The sequence below is a fragment of the Scyliorhinus torazame genome, chromosome 7 (genome assembly GCF_047496885.1).
Source record: "Scyliorhinus torazame isolate Kashiwa2021f chromosome 7, sScyTor2.1, whole genome shotgun sequence".
NCBI lineage: Eukaryota > Metazoa > Chordata > Chondrichthyes > Carcharhiniformes > Scyliorhinidae > Scyliorhinus > Scyliorhinus torazame.
The window spans coordinates 120,421,404-120,441,679 of NC_092713.1; the positions used below are offsets into that span (position 1 = coordinate 120,421,404).

Consider the following 20,276-nt stretch of genomic DNA (forward strand, 5'->3'; position numbering starts at 1 on the left):
GGACGGAGGCTTATCAGCAGGTGAGCTCGTACTCCACAAGGCTCAGAGGGGGATTAATGGGGAGTTACAACAAATATCAATTCTCCACCAGTGAGTAACTGGATTATGGAAAGTATCTTTTAAGAAATTTACAGAACCATTTGCTAGTTTTATTGGAGTTTTTAGTAAATCTGCAAAAGAAAAATAAATTTAAAAGCTTTTAAAGTAGTGTCCTTGTACATAAAGGAACCAGTTTAATGTTTTGGTGCTCCTCAAAGGCATGCAAATGGTCACAATTATAGCAAAACTTACAATGGTGATTCCCTGGACTGTTGCAAGTTTTGAGGTGAGATGCAGCTTCCAGCCCCAGCACAAAAGTTATGCTAGAACATTTATAAATCACTAGTCAGGCCTCAGATAGAGTATTGTGTCCAATTCCGAGTTATGAACAGTATTTTAGGAAGGTCTTGTAGAGATGCAGAGGAGGTTTACTAGAATTATACCAAATGAGGGACTTAAGTTATCTGGGGAGACAGAGTAGCTAGATTTGATCTCCTCAAGAGCAAAGAATACAGGCGTTCATAACTGCATAAAATGCCTGTTAGGTCAGCTAGAGTACTGTGTGCAGTTCTGGTCACCACATTGTAGGAAGGATGTGATTGCACGAGAAAGAGTGTAGCGAAGATTCACCAGGATATTGTCTGGGCTGGAGACTTTCAGCTATGGAGAGACTGCCGTTGTTCTCCTTAGAGCAGAGAAGGCTGAGGGGGATGTATTTGAGGTGTATAAAATTAAGAGGGACATAGAAAAGGTAGAAAGGAAGAAGTTTTTCCCCTTAGTAGAGGGGTCAGTAACCAGGGGACATAGATTTAAGGTAATGGCCAGAAGATTTAGGGGGGATTTCAGGAAAGCTTTTGCACCCAGAGGGTGGTGGGAATCTGGAACTCACTGCCTGAAGGGGTGGGGGAGACAGAAACCCTCACAACATTTAAGAAGCATTTAGATAAACACTTGAAACCATGGCACACAAGGCTACGGACCTCTTTTAAATTCATTTACGGGAAATGGGTGTCGCTGGTTAGGCCAGCATTTATTGCCCATCCCTAGTTGCCCTTCAGAAGGTGATGGTGAGTTGCTTTCTTGAACCGCTGCAGTCACTGAGGTGTAGGTACAGCCACAGTGCTGTTAGGGAGGGAGTTCCAGAATTTTGCCCCAGTGACAGTGAAGGAATGGCGATATATTTCCAAGTCAGGGTGATGAGTGACTTGAAAGGCAACTTCTAGGTGGTGGGGTTCCCAGGTATCTGCTGCTCTTGTACTTATCGATGGTAGTGGTCTTGGGTTTGGAAGATGCTGTCTAAGGAATCTTGGCAAGTTACTGCAGTGTATCTTGCTGTCAATGTTCATTGGTGGTGAAAAGTTTGAATATTTGTGGAAGGGGGATCAATCAAGTGGCTGCCTTGTCCTGGATGGTGTCAAGTGTTGTTGGAGCTGCACTCTTCTAGGCAAGTGGAGAATATTCCATTACACTCCTGACTTGTGCCGTGTAGATGGTGGACAGGCTTTGGGGGTCAGGAGGCAAGTAACTTGCTGTAGGATTCCTAGCCTTTGACCTGCCCTGGTAGCCATAGCATTAATAGGGCTAGTCCAGTTCAGTTTCTGATCAATGGTAGCTCCCAGGATGTTGATTGTGGGGGATTCAGTGGTGTTAATACCACTGAACGTCATAAGACGATGGTTAGATCTTCTCTTGTAGAGATGGTCATTGCCTGGCACCTGTGTGGCGTGAATATAACTTGCTATTTGTCAGCCCAGGCCTAGATATTTCCCAGATCTTGCTGCATTTGGACATGGACTGCTTCATTAGCTGAGGAGTTGTGAGTGGTGCTGAACATTTGCAGTCCTCCATAAACATCCCCACTTCTGAATTTATGATGGTCATTGATGAAGCAGCTGAAGATGGTTTGACCCGGAGCAACTCCTGCAGTGATGTCCTAGAGCTGAGATAATTGACCTCAAACCACCTTTGTGCCAGGTATGACTCCAGCCAGCGGAGAGACCCCCCCCCCATTTCCCATTTACTCCAAGTGTTGGAAAGTGGGATGAGAATAGATAGGTGCTGTGGTGAATGGAACTACTGTTAATTCACCAGTGCACTGTGATATCATGTTACTGCTGTATTGTGTTACGTTATGTGTTTAACCCTGTGGGCTCCACCTATGGGCCATTGTATGGCTTACCCCACAGGGGGATATGTCAGGGCATGTACGGGCTCGCCCATGGCTCACCCCTAATTATAAAGGCAGCTGACCTGCGGGGCCACATTCATTGTTGTACTGGTCACAGCCAGGCTCAGTTGTAAGCTAATTAAAACCACGGTTTACTTCTCAACGTGTCTCTCAGTGAATTGATGGTCGCATCAGGTGCTTGATGGCTAGTGCAGATATGATGGACCCGAGGGCTTCTTGCTGCACAGTGTAACTCTATGATTCTACAATAAAGCAGATAGAAAGTTTCTCATGGAGGAGTGTCAATCATAGAGGACAAGCCGATTTAATATTAACTTTCAAAAGAAAATTGGCTAATTAAAAAAAAAATTCACTTGCAGGAAAAAGGACGGAGTAATCGGATAGTCCTTTAACAAAGTCAGCAGAAGTCGGATGGGCCGAATGGCCCTCGCCGGTTCCGGTATTCCCACTTCCTCCCGCCGGACCTGTAGCTGCTCCGTCACCATAACAACAGCCAGCGGGCCCCGCCCCCTCCCCTCCGAGCTCGAATTCAAATCTCAGCCAATGCGAGCACGGGGACCGCTCATTAGCCTAATTTATGTAACCGCCGCTGAGGCGGACCTCGCTCGCGGAGGACAGCTTCTAACTGTAAAAACCTGTCAGAATGCGGCCGGGGCTGAGCGGCAGCACCGGGAGGGTTTAAAACTCAGGACAGGTGAGCAAAGCCTTCTCAGGTCAGCAGAGGATCAAAGCTGCAATCCCCGGATTCAAACACCTGCGCCTTCTTCACTCGTTCACTCAGAGCGAGGTTCGCATTCGGAGTGCGATCCGTTTGGGGTTCGGCCTCACCGACATACCCCGGCCTGCAGACCCCTCGAGGAGACCGGGATTGTGAAAGTGGTCAGTATGAAACATCTCTCCCCTCCTTCCCCTTCTTGTTTGGCTCCTCATTCCCCCCCCATATCACTTTTTAAAAACTATCTCGATGTGTCCCAATTCATGTGTTTCGCCATTCTCTCTCCCATCGCCTTTTTCTGTTTAATCAGAATCGAGTTTGCCTCTGCACGTTTTCCTTTTAGCCTGACTTTCACTCAGTATTGGAGTTTTTATTTGGGGTGTTAGTAATTGGAGTTTTTATTTGGGGTGTTAGTAATTGGAGCTTTTATTTGGGGTGTTAGTACTAAGGGAAAGGAAGGTGATGGAAGCAAAGTTTTTAAGGTGTGCCGCTCTGCTAAACGTTGACAAGCTAACCCGGGCTAAAAAGTGATCACGACTTCACCCTGGAGTGTTGATTGCATCAGTATTTATTCTAAGTACTCATCCACCCATTCTGTGCAGTTCTGGTCTCCTTTCCTGGGGAAGGATGTTCTTGCTCTCGAGGATGTGCAAGCAAAGGTTTGCCAGGCTGATTCCGGGGATGACGGGACGAATGTATGAGGAGAGATTGTCTAGGTTTGGATAGTTTTCGCTGGAGTTCAGACAAATGAGGGGGGAATCTCATAGAGATCAGGACTAGAGAGGGTGGAAGTTCCTGATGGCGAGTGTGTCCAAAACCAGGGGCCACCGCCTGAGGATTTGGGGTGACCATTTAGGACAGAAATGAGGAGACATTTCTACACCCAAAGAGTAGTGAGCCTGTGGAATTCATTACCACAGGAAGTAGTTGAGGCTAAGACATTGAATACATTCAAGAGATGGTTAGATATTGCACTTGAGGTGAATGGGATCAAGGGCTATGGGGAGAAAGCAGGATTAGGCAATTGAGTTGATGATGAGCCATGATCATGATGAATGAAGGAGCAGGCTCGAAGCGCTGACTGGCCTCTTCCTATCTTCTATGTTTCTATGAACCTCCCTGGGGTAATCTTTAATCAGATTTCTCCGTAGTGCTCAAATTTAGCATTGGGGATTTATTAATGAGATGCATGAGACTGCCAGTACCGTGACGATATTAAAGTGGTCTATAATCTGAAGGAGGATGTCGTACTTTTCAATTTGGAGTTGGGGGACATTGAGTTTGAACAAAAGGAGACAAACAGTTGGTAACTTAGGAAATGTTAGAATGCAAATTTGCATGTTTGAATCCCACTAAGTCTTAAAGATATACATTGAAAAATAGTGGCAAGTAGAAATTATAAATTGTAAAATAATAGCAAGTAGACAAAATGTATCAGAGTTTTCCCTTACCACATCTCCAGCACAGTATATACAGGAATTTCAAGTTTGGCAGATTGCACTTCCATAATAATAATAATTGCTTATTGTCACAAGTAGGCTTCAATGAAGTTACTGTGAAAAGCCCCTAGTCGCCAAATGCCGGTACGGGAATCTAATCCGTGCTGCTGGCCTTGTTCTGCATAACAAGCCAGCTGTGAACCCCTCTCCCCAACCTTTTCTATCCATTTAAATTTGTGGGTAGCACGGTAGCATTGTGGATAGCACAATTGCTTCACAGCTCCAGGGTCCCAGGTTCGATTCCGGCTTGGGTCACTGTCTGTGCGGAGTCTGCACATCCTCCCTGTGTGTGCGTGGGTTTCCTCCGGGTGCTCCGGTTTCCTCCCACAGTCCAAAGATGTGCAGGTTAGGTGTATTGGCCATGATAGATTGCCCTTAGTGTTCCAAATTGCCCTTAATGTTGGGTGGGGTTACTGGGTTATGGGGATAGGGTGGAGGTGTTGACCTTGGGTAGGGTGCTCTTTCCAAGAGCTGGCGCAGACCCGATGGGCCGAATGGCCTCCTTCTGCACTGTAAATTCTATGAAATTAATGATGGATATTAGGCAGTCTGTTAAGGACTGCTTCTCTTTGCCTAATTGGCAAAGATTCTGTAACCGCTGGGTCCAGTCAATCCAAATGCAGCATCGGTAAAGTCTAACGTGAAATTTGTTGTAACTTGGTTTGCTTTGTGATGTAATGCAACAGGCAATATATAGGCAGCATATATTTATGGTGAAAATTGTCATTTTAGCAAGAGAGTAGAAAGTGTGCAAGTCATCTGAATCAATATTCTTGTAATATTTTCAAATTGTGCACACAAGATCATCTTTAATATTCACTGAAAGGAATGTGATTTTTGTACATGGTGTTGTTTAGATGTTTCTGAGCGGAATTAAATAACAGCTAATGATTTTTGCGATGCTGTACTTCGTTTTCATCAAAGCTGTTTTATACCTAGTATTATTTTGGATCACAGATGCAAAGTGTTTATAGTGTAGGACTTTATATTTTTTTTGCAAATTGTAACCTTAAAATCATAGAATTTACAGTGTAGAAGGAGGCCTTTGGTCCATCGAGTCTGCACCGGCCCTGAGAAAGAGCATCCTACTTAAGCCCACACCTCCACCCTATCCCCTTAATCCTACCTAACCTTTTGGGCACTTGAGAGGCAATTTAGCATGGCCAAGCCACCTAACCTGCACACCTTTGGACTGTGGGAGGAAACCCACGCAGAACGGGGAGAATGTACAAACTCCATACAGTCACCCGGGTCCCTGGAGCTGTGAAGCAGCAGTGTTAACCACTGTGCCACCGTGCTGCCCACTTGCTGAATAATTACAGCAAAATACTGTACTGAAGAGTAGTGAACCGTTGCTAGATTTTCACAGTAACCTCATTGCAGTGTTAATGTAAGCCTACTTGTGACACTAATAAAGATTATTATTATTAGTGCTTTTAATGCAGATGTTACAGAGCTTACATTTAAAGATCATTTTCTGGCTAGTCCACATGACGCTTGCGCCCTATCACACTATTCTGTCAATTAACATTATTCCGCATTGTGATCATCTGTATACCTGATCTAGCGTACAACAATTAAAATATGCCATTGGACAGCATATGGCAATCACCAGTACCACATGCAAATTACTGTTCAAAAGATGGTAACTCAGTAACTGAATTTGATGCTTCATTAATTTCAGTTCCAGAAAGCAAACTTATATAAATTTAGAGTACCCAATTCTTTTTTTCCAATTTAGCGTGGCCAATCTACCTAACCTACACATCTTTGGGTTATGGGGGTGAGACCCACGTAGACACGGGGAGAAACTCCACACTGACAGTGGGCTGGGATTGAACCCAGGTTGCCTTGGCGCCATGAGGCAACAGTGCTAACCACTGCACCACTGTGTCGGCCCTTGAAAGCAAACCAAGATAAAGTTTTACTTGACTCAATGTCAAAATAACATGAGTAACCTCCTAAATAACAGCTAATTTTCCAGAATTTCTTCATACTGTTTTATTCAAAATTCTTATTTATTCATCAAAATGTGAAAATGGCTGATACCCCTGGCTAAGATCAGAGGATGTGGAGTCAGGGGGGAAAAGAGGAGAACAGAGAATAGGAGTTAAGGATAGGTACTCTGTCAAAATGTGGGCATTGGTGTTCTACAACGATTGGTGCAGGGGTAAATCAGAAAATGCTGGAAATTCTCTGAAGTTAGGCAGCATTACTTGGAAGGAAAAATAGAGTTAACGGGCTGGATTTTTGAGGTGGGGGAGAAGCACTGGGCATACTGCTTGCCCACCCTTTGGAAGAAAAGTCTGTTCCTACTGATTGCCTTTAAATAAGGCCACCCTGCAGTGATAAAACTCTTGGTGGCCTAAATAAGCATATTTTGGGAAGTGTTGTGGTGCCCCTGATACACAAAAAGCACCCTCTGAATGATACATAATCAAGGCTGACATCCGTGCAGTACTGAGGAAATGTTGCATCGCTCGAGGTACTGCTTTTTGGATGATACTTTAACCCACTGACTTGTTTGCTCTCTCTGGTATATGTTAGTATCCCATGACTGTATTCTGAGAAGTGGAATAAACCCTGGTGTCCTGTCTAATATTTTTCTCCTCAACACCATCAGTAAAACATTATTTGGTCATTATCTCATTGTTAGTTTGCGGGCCCTTGCCGTGTTACCTATATTACAACAGTGAATGCACTTCATTGAATGTCCTGAGGTTGTGACGAGCACTATATAAATGCAAGTTATTTTCCTTTATTATGGATATATTGAAAAACCGCTTTTGTAAATCTTAATTTAAAGACTAGAATTGGAATGTGCAACCTCAAAAGAAGCTATGATAATTAGCCCTTTTGCTGCACTGTTACACAAGTAAAATTCTCTTCAGATCCTAGTATGGACTAGTGCTTCAAAGGATTATGACACTTTGATAATATCTAACTGCCATGTTGATAATTATGCGTATCATTTGGTACAACAGTAATTATAACGCAAGTTCTTCAGCCAGCATTTATGTAGAGACAAAGGTAACCATTTTGGAACTCCATTTAAAAAAACAAAAAACAAAAAACTTGTATTGTTGATATGTTGGATCTTTTGGGTTTAACATTTGTAAGATCACAAGATGGGTTCAGATGAGGAAGGTCCTTTTAAGATTGTTCTTCCAAAGTAACAACTGTATAGAACCTTAGTTAGGCCACACTTGGAGTAGAGTGTTCAATTCTGGTCGCCACACTACCAGAAGGATGTGGAGGCTTTAGAGAGGGTGCAGAAGAGATTTACCAGAATGTTGCCTGGTATGGAGGGCATTAGCTATGAGGAGTGGTTGAATAAACTCGGTTTGTTCTCACTGGAACGAAGGAGGTTGAGGGGAGACCTGATAGAGGTATACAAAATTATGAGGGGCATAGACAGAGTGGATAGTCAGAGGCTTTTCCCCAGGGTAGAGGGGTCAAATACTAGGGGGCATAGGTTTAAGGTGAGAGGGGCAAGGTTTAGAGTAGATGTACGAGGCAAGTTTTTTACGCAGAGGGTAGTGGGTGCCTGGAACTCGCTACCGGAGGAGGTAGTGGAAGCAGGGACGATAGGGACATTTAAGGGGCATCTTGACAAATATATGAACAGGATGGGAATAGAAGGATACGGACCCAGGAAGTGTAGAAGATTGTAGTTTAGTCGGGCAGCATGGTCGGCACGGGCTTGGAGGGCCGAAGGGCCTGTTCCTGTGCTGTACATTTCTTTGTTCTTTGTTTGTTGTTCTTTTGTACCTCCTTCCCAATGCAACTTCCAGTTGTTTCCGTTTTGTAATCTCATTGACCCCTGCCGATCTGCTCTAGCTGTTTATGATTGTATAAAATAAATACTTTCCTATTGTGTTCTAATCTTGCAATTCAGGTCCCTGAAACTATACCAATTTATCCTGCTTCCTTGGTATGAAATCCAAAGCAATATTTTATCTTGCTTGCTGCTGCAAAGCCCGATATGTGTCTTCAGGGTTGAAGAGCCCTCACTTAGCTAGTCATAGCTCTTCTATCATGACACCAGATTTGTTAATGTTCTCTGTGATGTCCATTTGGCTTGTGTGGTTTCTTGTGGGGAGGTGACTATGACTGATTTGTAATATTCTAAGTTCAGCTTGCCCAAAGTACAATGCAGCATTAGCATGATTTCTGGAAACTTTAACTCTATTTGCATGTGTTATCATTAATATTTATGTTCTGTATTTGCACATTCTCAATATTTAGGTCCACTTTCATTGTTGTTTATGGCCCTGACCACAATGTGTTTTTGCTAAAGTGGTTTAATGAAGATCCAATGCTGTAGAATGATTGTAGTGTTTCATGGAGGGCAGCACGGTAGCATTGTGGATAGCACAACTGCTTCACAGCTCCAGGGTCCCAGGTTCGATTCCGGCTTGGGTCACTGTCTGTGCGGAGCCTGCACATCCTCCCCGTGTGTGCGTGGGTTTCCTCCGGGTGCTCCGGTTTCCTCCCACAGTCCAAAGATGTGCAGGTTAGGTGGATTGGCCATGATAAATTGCCCGTAGTGTCCAAAATTGCCCTTAGTGTTGGGTGGGGTTACTGGGTTATGGGGATAGGGGGGAGGTGTTGACCTTGGGTAGGGTGCTCTTCCCAAGAGCCGGTGCAGACTCGATGGGCCGAATGGCCTCCTTCTGCACTGTAAATTCTATGATGATGGAACCTACTAATTACCATGTACAGAAAGCTAAACATCTTAATGGAGCATGGAATTTTATTTGAGAATTTATTTTCTGTAAGTTGGATTTTAAAATATATTTTGAGGGGATGGGGTTCTGGCAGTTTTCATAAATTTAAGAATTTTAGTTTTTGTGTTTTTTGTCATTGATTTACTGTTTGAATCCAAATCCCTACTTCTACCCCAGGGCTACTGCTGTCCTACAGTAACTCTAGTCAAAGTAGACTTGATTGTCAGACTATGTTGCAATTCTTTGTTAGTTGACCCACTTAGCTCCGATACAGATATTTCTATATGTAAGAGGAGCATATTTGGTATAATTCAGCCCAGAGCCTCTAAGCTTGTTAAGTGGGCTGGCCAAATATTTCTCCTTTTATCAATGCTGTTCTAGTATCCAGAAAAAGATTGCACACCTATTTGTTGCACAAGTTGTTTGTTAATGCCAGAATTACTTTTGTTTCTTATTTATACTATAATGTCAATCATCTATCTATTTCATTGAGGGTTGAGACCTTTTTGCACCCCTTTGATGGTTGGTAGATATTAAAATTCAATTTTAACAAAGGTCATGCAGGACATTTGAAATAAAACCACAATTCCTGTATGGGATTAAAGATATTTTAACTATATCGTTATGACTCCATTAGAACTAACATTTTCTTATAATTTGATTTTAATATGTTTTCGCACTGTTTCCCTGCACTTGTTTCAACTTGCATTGTTAGAGGTCCATGCTCTGGAAGTGGATCCAAATTATTTAGTTTGATGAGAATATTGCAGTTACAACCGAGAATTTTGAATTAAGTTTACCTTTCTCTTCAAAAAAACGAGGTTTTAAAATTTTAATTTGGATAGTGTTTCATTGGTGTTAAAAATGTAGATGTCCTTTTGGACCTCCGGTTTTATTTACAATCTAGAGAGTTTGTTGCATTTGGTAACAAAAGCCTGGAAATGGTGCTATCACATGAATGATTGATGTGCCCGTATCAATTTACTGTTTCCACTATTGACAATAAATGGGTGAATACATCTATTTAAAAATAAGGAGGAATTCATTGCGCATATTGTGTGTTTCTGCATTAACATTTGTACAAAGAAATTTCCAGGCTAAATTCTTGATCAAACACCAACTGTATGGGTTGTATAAGAACTTATGAAGAATTCCATGTAAGTTTATATGCTGATTTGGCATAATCCATTTTATTTAAAAAAAAAATATTTTTATTAGGGTATTTGCAATTTTTATAATAATAACAGCAACATATACATGGTACAATAAACATTTCCACCCCCATCACAATCTTCACACACCCCAACCATAAGATAACAGCCTGCACCCCCCCCCCCCTTTTTGCATTCTGCTGAAATTTTAATTTTCCTCGAAAGTCGACGAACGGCTGCCACCTCCGGGTGAACCCTTGCACCTTACATTGACCCTCCTTAAGGCGAACTTTATTTTCTCGAGACTGAGAAACCCAGCCATGTCACTAACCCAGGTCTCTGCACTCGAGAGCTCCGAGTCCCTCCACATTAATAAGATCCGTCTCCGGACTACCAGGGAGGCAAAGGCTAAAACGTCGTCCTCTTTCACCCCCTGGACTCCCGGTTCTTCCGACACTCCAAAGTTTGCCACCTCTGGACTCGGCACCACTCGTGTTTTGAGTACCGTGGACATCACCCTAACGAAACACTGCTAAAACCCTCTAAGATTCAGGCATGCCCAAAACACGTGGACATGATTTGCTGGGCTTCCCGCGCACCTCGCACACCTGTCCTCTACTCCAAAAAACATGCTCATCCGGGCCACTGTCATGTGTGCCCGGTGGACTACCTTGAACTGTATCAGGCTAAGCCTGGCACATGATGAGGATGTATTAACCCTGCTTAGGGCATCCGCCCACAGACCCGTCTCTATCTCTCCCCCGAGCTCACCTTCCCACTTGCCCTTGAGCTCCTCCACCGAGTTTCCTCCGATTTCAAAAGTTCCTGGTAGATATCTGATACCTTCCCCTCTCCCACCCATGTACTGGAGACAACTCTGTCCTGTATCCCTCGTGGCGGCAGCAGCGGGAAGGCCGGAACCTGCCTTCTCAAGAAGTCTCTGCAGATACCCATCTTGTGCTACATAGTGGTCAACACCGAAACTGTCCAACGAATTGCAGGCCTTTTTGACTAAGCTAGTGGAATTCAGCATCAAGGCGGCATCCTCTTTATGGGGAACTTGCATTGTGGTCCCACACAAAGGGCAGCACAGTAGCATAGTGGTTAATAATGTGGCTTCACAGCGCCATGGTCAGTTTTGATTCCCCGCTGGGTCACTGTCTGTGCGGAGTCTGCACGTTCTGCCGTGTCTGCGTGGGTTTCCTCCGGGTGCTCCGGTTTTCTCCCACAGTCCAAAGACGTGCGGGTTAAGCGGTTTGGCCATGCTAAATTGCCTTTCGTGTCCAAAAAGGTTAGGAGGAGTTATTGGGTTATGGGAATAGGGTGGAAGTGAGAGCTTAAGTGGGTCGGTGCAGACTCGATGGGCCAAATGGCCTCCTTCTGCACTGTATGTTCTATGCGCTAAAGGTCAGGACTTTATTCTGCGAGATCTGCATAACGGGCACCCAGGAATATCAAAGATGTAAACGCTCGCCCGAAGTTGGGTCTGGTGGCCAGGCCTGAATGTGGAGATAAAGCGGCTGGCTCTGCAGTGCGGCTTTTGCCATGAGCAGCAGAAGCTCCCACCTGCCTTGGCTGCGGCTTCATGCTGACTATGCTGTTCGTTTCCAGGACTTCATGCTTCTAGTTGTGGATGGCCATTCAAAGTGGTTAGAGGTCCACAGGATGTCGTCCACTACTTCGAAGTCAAAGATTGAAAAACTGTGACTCATTCAGTACACCGGATATCCCAGAGGTGTTGGCCACCAACAACGCCACGCCTTTTACTAGCGAAGTGTTTGGGGTTTTGTCAAGGCAAACTGGGTGCGGCACATCCTCATGGCTCTGTACCACCCAACTTCGAATGGACTGGCCGGTAGGGCGGTGCAAAACATATTTAAAAGAGGCTGGAAGAAGCAGACCTCGAGGTCTCTCGACACATGACTGACCAGATTTATATTTTGTTACCATACCACCCCACATGCTGAGACTGGTGTAGCGGTGGCAGAGCTTTTGATGGGCCATATACTCCAGATCTGCCTCGGCCTTGCTCGTGTTCCCAGATATTGGTGAGAGAGCACGCCACAGTCGGGAGCAGCAGAGGCATGCAAATCAAATAACCAAGGAAAAAAAACAAACCACCTGAGTGATAAATTTAAGGGATCCAAGCAAAACCAAATTACAAATGAAACTTAACCACCAAATTAAGGGGGTCAATAAGACACCCAGTACCCATGATGCCCACCTGGCACGGAAGGCCTTGATGGTGCCGCAGAGCTCTTCATGCTCCCTCTCCTGGGACGCCCACTAAAGACGCCTAGCCGCAAATTGTGTGCAAATGAATGGTGCTGAATCAACCATGGCTATTGCTGATGATAGAATTTTTTTTTTGTTGTGCAAATACAACTAGATGATAAGTTTCTAAATTGTTTCCCTCTATGATATGGATGCCAAATGCTTTTAATTCACTGACCTCGGCAGTCTATCTGACATGGAGCAGAAATGCAATCCTGCTCGCCGCCCTAACATCACCATCTGCAGTTGGGTTGAGGATGAGGAGGAAGCAGAGAGGCTACAGAGGGGAAAAAAGACAATTTGGAGGGAAGTTAGATTTATCAAAAGAATCCAAGGCAACCTGATGATAAAGTATTTTGAGCATAAAGCGAAACGGTGAAAGAGACAAAGATAGAAATAATTACTGTGAAATGAGCAGTGTAGTCATTAACCAATGCCAAGAAATATCAACTCTTATACAAGAAACACGGCACGGTGGTGTAGCCATCTGGGATGGCCACTTACAACCAGGAACAGGGATGGACACAAAGCAGAGCGGGAAAAATGGACAATGCAAGATTCAGGCAGGCTCAGAGCCTGAATGTATATTTGCGAGTGAAGAATCCAGACGGTATCGAAATCCCCAACCGATTAGCATTTGATGGCCCATCTCCGCCAGACAAAGGACTGAAAGTTGAACGACCGATACAACCCCAGACATTTCGGCGCCACTCCCTCTACTCGGGAAGCGTAAACAACAGGGTCAATGACCGCCTAGGACACGCCCAGCCATCAAGGCACCCGCTGCTTTATTGGTTCAAATCGAACACCGTGATCAAGAATTACCCAATTAGTAGGGTCCAAACTGAAGGACCGCCCAAAAAACCGCTAAAACCCCCAAGGATAAAATGAGAGACCACCATGTGTTCGGCCTCTCTTGGACCTGGCGCTCCGGCAAAGTCTACCTCCAATTGCAGCACCACCAGGTTCAAGTTGAACGCCCGCTACCAGACGGATGAGCCTAGCTGAGCAGCAGTTACTCCTACAGACCCGTTAGATCCAGAATCGAACAACGGCCACTGTTCCTCTGACCTAAGCCGGGTGCCTGAAGTTAAGTACAGGTTGTCATAGTTGATAGGTGTAGTTTAACTAGTAGTGTCTATGTTGCATGATTAATTGTGTGTGTAAATAAAGAACCCTTGGTCTTGAACTAACTAACTGGTGTTTGGCTCTTTGATCGATAGCCGGTTGAACCTTGTGATGGTATCATTTGATACCTGGTGACTCTGAGCAATATAATCTAGATATCCAAAGAAAGGAGGGTAACTTCATTGATTGCCGTATTTACAGTAGGTAAAAAAAGGCAACAGTGGCACAGTGGTGAGCACTGCTGCCTCACAGCTCCAAGGACCCAGCTTCAATTCTGGCCTCTGGTGTCTCTGCGGGTTCAGTGGATTGGTCATGCTAAATTGCCCCTTAGTGTCCAAAAGGTTAGGTGGGGTTATGGGGATAGGGTGGAGGCATGGGCTTAAGTAGGGTGCTCTTTCCAAGGGTTGGTAAAGACTCGATGGGCCGAATGGCCTCCTGCTGCACTAAAAATTCTATGAAACAGTGATTACCGTGGGAACCATGTAGCGAATACAGCTATTTCTGCTGAACATTGTTAAATCAGACCCTCTGCCATTATAATCCTGCTTTTAAGTTGACTATTTAATAGATGTAACCTCTTGTTAGGAGCATGTAAAGCTGATGTTTTCTGCAAAGGTACTGACGCATGGCTTGTGGATTGTTTTTCCTTTTAACTCTTGAAATATCCTGGCATTTCTATTTGTTTAGGAGTTGAATTATCCTTTAATCCCATTTCGTGAATATTTGAATCACTTTCTCAGTGTTTTTGCTAAGGCATCATCCAACTGTTTCGGTCTGCCTCCTCAATTAAATTTGCCAAACATCAATTCCACGAAGTAGTTGGGGTAGGATTGAAAATGTTTTAAATGGGAGGAAAGGCCCTTTTTGCCCAATTATGAAATGCAATCCAAAACTAATGTGCAGATTAGGAGGATTGGCCATGCTAAATTGCTCCTTAGTTCCCAAAGATGTGCAGGTCAGGTGGGGTTACGGCATTAGAGGAATAGAGCAGGGGTTGGTTGAGGTAGGGTACTCTTTCCGAGGGTCGGAGCAGACCTGTTGGGCCAAATGGCCTTCTGCACTGTATGGATTCTACTGAAATGATAAGTTTGCCATATTATTTTGGTAGTCATTTTATGTAATTCATGAGAAATGCTTTGAAATAGCATAACCATTTAAAACTTGTGTCAGCTGTGTGTCTGACGAGCAGGACACCTGACGAGCAGAACACCAGAAGAGCAGGGACCAGCAGGTGAGGCTCTGGTGCCAGCCGTCCAACAGACTGAGGAGGTGCTAAGAAGGCGCTGCAACAGGCCATATGTATACCATTGGTGCCTGGCCTTCGAGGAGCTACTGGACTGTTGTGTGCCGTCACCGACTCCGGCTCACCAGAGAGACCATGTACCACCTGTGCCAGTTGGTGGTGCATCTGGCACTGCAGGGATATGAAGATGGACACCTGCTCCTGGTGGCTGTCAAGGTGATGGTCACTCTGAACATTTATGCCTCCGGCTTATTCCAGAGCTTGACCGGGGACCTGTGTGGGACCTAGCAAACGTCCTTAGCATTGATGCCTTATGCGCCCGGGATTCCGACTGTATCACCTTCAAACTGGTCCAAGCCCTGCAAAATGCCCGAGCAATAGGGTTTGCAGCCAATGCTGGCATGCCCAAGGTCTAGGGGGCCATTGATGGCATGCATGTCGTCCTCCTAGCACCGGTTTGACAAGGTGTGCTCTTCAGTAGGAAGGGCTTCCACTCCATGGATGTGCAGTTGGTGTGCCACCATCAGCTGAACATCATTCACGCCTATGCTTGATATCCAGGCAGTGTGAACATCCTGGTATACCTGTCGGCTCCTGGCACCTTCGAGGCGGTGCCTTGGGTGAGGAGTTGACTAGTGGGCGACTAGGGTTACATGCTGAGGTAATGGCTAATAACGCCAATGCGGAGGTCGCAGATCAAGGCGGAGGGAAACCGTTATAATTATGCTCCTGCAGCAACAAGGAGCGTCTTGAGTGGTGCATCGGTGGGCTCAAGATGCGCTTTCCATGCCTGGACTGCTCTGGTGGTTCGCTCTAGTACAGTCCCAGAGATCGCGAGCATCGTGGTGGTGTGCTATGTTGTTCATAACAGTGCGCAATAGTGGAGTGACATGCTGGGAGAGGAGGAAGAATGGCAGACCTCATCTGACTAAGAGGATGAGGATGGTGTCTAGGGGGATCCGGGCATGGAGTCTGAGCTGTCAGGGCTAGCCACCTAACGTGCTCCAAGATCGTTGCACATGGAACAACCTCATCACTCTCGATTTTACCAATTAGTAGGCCAGGCCACTAGCAACTCCACTGCCCAACCACCTCTCTTCCCCACCCACCCCACACACACACACACATCCAGGATGCCCTCTCCTGTCTTCTGGCTTTCCCAGCAATTATTAACCACCTTATCCTTGGGGACATAATGCGACACTGGAATGTTTTATGGAGGGGCAGGGGTCTGTAGCTGGTGGCATGTGAGTACAAGGTTCTGGCCAAAGAGGACTGTTTGACTTTTGTGGAGGGTGGGTTGTAAGGGAGATAGATGCAGGAGGTGGGGTGTTGTTGGCCTCCAGGGGAGGGTTGGGGCTGATTTGAGAGGTATGGGATGGGAGTGATGCCAGGGGCACAGGGGTGCTGACTTACCCGAGTTGTCTTCATTTGGCATTGCATGCTGGCCTTCCTGGTGAGTCTGGCAGTACTGATAGGTAAATGGTGGATTCCACCAAATGATGGTTTAATTTTTTTATTGGCTTTCTTGAGAATGATGGGCTTGAGTCTCTGCCCTACCCTGGACAAGAGGATGTCCTTCCTCTCCTCAATGGCATCTAAAATTATGTCGATCTCCGACTTCCAAAACCTTGGAGCAGGTCTTTGTGCAGCTTGACTGAATGACAGTCTCTGGTGAGTGGAACGCTTACAAGCTGCTCCAGCTTGTCTGGCTATTAACCCGAGTCCTGACCGCAGCGAATCATACGTCAGCAAGGCTGGGAATCTCTTGGGCTGCCTGTGGGCCGTGTGCTGCCTCATTTGCGTGATCTGAATTTCTCCTGGTCAGCGCTCCCAGCGGGAGCACGCAGTTTCTGTGATTCATCTCCAGCGGCAGCACTTAGTCTCCAGATTGAAGAATCCAGCAATTATAGAAATGACTGCACATTTAAAGCTATGAGGTTCATAATTACTTATAAAAAATAAATTTCGAATTTGCTTCAATTTTCCATTCTTCTATTTTGAGAAATTTACTTAACGCTCACATTATCTTGGTTTTGTGCCATAAAAAATAAGCCATCATTGGTGAGATCCACCTTTTTACCTATTTAAATAATTTAAAGCCTGGATTGAGCAGAACAAAATGAATCTTTAGGATGTGCTTCACATGATTGAATGTTGGATTTTATTCTTTACATTTCTAAGTTGTATAAATTTCTGCAGCGTATCACTGCGACTATAATGGACTATTGTCACTTTTCGGATCCTTGTAATTTTTAAAACAACTGTGACTTACCATTTTTATATTAAAGAAGAATAAAATACTAGAGCTAGCATTTTGCACCAATCCTTTAAAATAAGTGAAGGCTGTGTTATTTGCTTTCAATTTATTGTACAACATTTATTACTTGGCAAAATTTACATGAAATTTCTGCCTTTGTTGGTAGTCACTGATGCTGGCAGTCATTTAAGGGTTATGTGTATGAGCTGTAGGTTTATTATGAGACTTCATGCAAACATTCTTCTGTTTCCTTTTGTAGATTACAGTTGAAGGAACTGGGGCCACTGCTAAAAGAAATCACAACATTTTTTTTACGAGCTGAAACAATTTTTCATAGAAGAAGAATGAAACGAGCTTAGTATGTAGTCAGCATTCCCAAAACTATCATACTATGGAGCCTTTCTCTTCAGCATTTAATTGAATTTTCTTAAATTAAGAGGAATTGGCATTCTTCTGGAGCCTATAGTGGATATGAGTGTTGTCATATACTGCAACTGAATGGATGCAAGTGATATTTTGTTCAACTTGCGTGAACACCCTTATCATATCCGCTACAGGTAGGATATTTTCCATTTTTGTGGTAACTAGTACATTTTCATTTGATTTATGATCAATATGTTGATAAAGTAACAAAATATTTGCCTTATAATTTAGCAGTGTTTCAAAAAAGATCTACTTTTAAACAGAATCTTGTATCACTTGCAGTAAAGGGGTGCAAATATAAAAAGCTTACTTAAATGGTCTAAAAATACAACTTCACCCTTCCTAAATTTACTTTCCATTCTTCATAGTTTCCCTTTCTTTTAGTCCATGACTTAATTATTTGCTGAAATGGCTCGGCAGAAAGAGAAACTATAAATTTTTCTTCTGTATGACACCAATTTTCAACAAAAATAGGTACGGTAAAGTCACCATAGTCCCAGATGACCATAGGCTGCTTTCCCATTTGAAGAGGAGAGCTGGCTGGTGGTAATTTAACCTGAGGATCACCACACCTTGGGCGAGGGGCAAAGTTGAGAATGCGGCTGGTATGGAAATTGAACCTGCGCTGCTGGCCTTGCTCTGTATGATGAACCAGCTGTTTAGCTAAGTGAGCTAAACCGACCCCCAAGCTGGTCTTCCACATGTTAAATTTTTGTTGGACCTTCCCCCTCAACACCATCCCCATACACTATAATGAAAACAAACAAGGTAGGCTCATTCTGCAAGGTAGAAAAAAAGAGGAGCAGGAGGAGACCATTCGGTCCTTCAAGCCCGCTCCGCCATTCATTATGATCATGGCTGATCATCCAACTCAATTGCCTAATCCTGCTTTCCCCCATATCCTTTGATCCCCTTGGCCTAAGTACCATATCTAGCTGCTTCTTGAAACCATACACGTTTTAGACTCCACTGCTTCCACAGGCTCACTAGTCTCTGGGCGAAGACATTTCTCCTAATCTCTGTTCTAAATGGTCTCTCCTGTATCCTCATACTGTGACCCCTGGTTCTGGACGCACCCACCATTGGGAACACCCTACCTGCATCAACCCTGTCCAATCCTGTTAGAATTTTAAGAACTAGGAGCAGGAGTAGGCACTCTGGCCCTTCGAGCCTGCACCGCCATTCAATGAAATCATGGCTGACCTTTTGTGGACTCGGCTCCACTTTCCTGCCTGAACACCATAACCCTTTATTCCTTTATTCTTCAAAAAACTTTATCTTGAAAACATTTAATGAAGGAGCCTCAACTGCGTCACTGGGCAGGGAATTCCATAGATTCACAACCCTTTGGGCGAAGAGGTTCCTCCTAAACTCAGTCGTAAATCTATTTCTCCTTATTTTGAGGCTATGCCCCCTCGTTCTGCTTTCACCCGCCAGTGGAAACCACCTCCCCACATCTATCCTATCTATTCTCTTCATAATTTTATATGTTTCTATAAGATCCCTCCGCAGCCTTCTAAATTTTGATGCGTACCGTACCAGTCTATTCAACCTCTCCTCGTAATACCCCCTCAACTCTGGGATTAACCTAGTGAATCTCATCTGCACACCCTCCAGCGCCAGTAAGTCCTTTCTCGGGTAAGGAGACCAAAACGGAACACCATACTCCAGGTGTGGCCTCACTAACACCTTTATACAGTCGCAGCATAACCTTCCAAGTCTTTAACTCCATCCCTCTAGCAATGAAGGACAGAACTCCATTTGCCTTCTTAATCACCTGTTGCACCTGTAAACCAACTTTTTGCAACTCATGCACTAGCACACCCAGGTCTCTCTGCACAGCAGCATGTTTTAATATTTTATCATTTAAATAATAATCCCTTTTGCTGTTATTCCAACCAAAATGGATAACCTCACATTTGTCAACATTGTATTCCATCTGCCAGACCCTAGCCCATTCACTTAAACTATCCAAATCCCTTTGTAGACTTCTGCACTTCCAGCATCATTATCTTATGCAGCAACCTTGGTGTGGCACCTTGTCAGAAGCTTTCTGGAAATCCAGATATACCACATCCATTGTCCTACCACACTGGTAATGTCCTCACAATATTCCACTAAATTAGTTGGGCATGACCTGCCCGTTCTGAACCCATGCTGCGTCTGCCCAATGGGACAATTTCCAGCCAGATGCCTCGCTATTTCTTCCTTGATAATTCCAGTATCTTCCCTATTACCGATGTTAAGTTAACTGGCCTATAATTACCTGCTTTCTGCCTACCTCCTTTTTTAAACATGGTGTCATGTTTGCTAATTTCGAGAGACGCCGTCTGGCAGGGGAAGAGACGGTCACGGCAACGGAGCTCTAGAGGGGGGGGAACACAGTCGCGTTTCCCCCCCCCCCCCCAAAAAAAAACTTGCACCGAAGCGCACAAACCGGCCAGACTGGGCGCCCCCCCCTGCATGGCAGTAGAACGCGGGCAAGACAAGCGGCGGCCCGGACCAAAGCGGGGGACCGAGCGGTGCCAACGGCAAAGACCGACCTCCCCAGCGGCGACCACGAGGTGGGCAGTGGAACAAAGAGGACTCCCGGCCCGACCAGAAGCCTCTTTCTCGACCTTCCTGT

General features: G+C 44.7%; 1 protein-coding gene across 4 annotated transcripts in view; it reads left to right on the forward strand.

Annotated features, from left to right (window-relative positions):
* Nucleotides 1-2,814: 2,814 nt before the first annotated feature.
* The window catches only part of gpsm2 (G protein signaling modulator 2), a 118,595-nt gene continuing 101,133 nt past the window's right edge, over nt 2,815-20,276 (forward strand). For 2 of the 4 annotated variants that reach the window (XM_072511410.1, XM_072511411.1), the window contains exons 1-2: nt 2,815-3,106; nt 17,487-17,784. In XM_072511410.1, the coding sequence (XP_072367511.1) occupies nt 17,726-17,784 (59 nt within the window). In that variant the 5' untranslated portion in view covers nt 2,815-3,106; nt 17,487-17,725. The remainder of the gene's footprint in view (nt 3,107-17,486; nt 17,785-20,276) is intronic. The other 2 variants (XM_072511408.1, XM_072511409.1) reach the window with 1 other exon arrangement.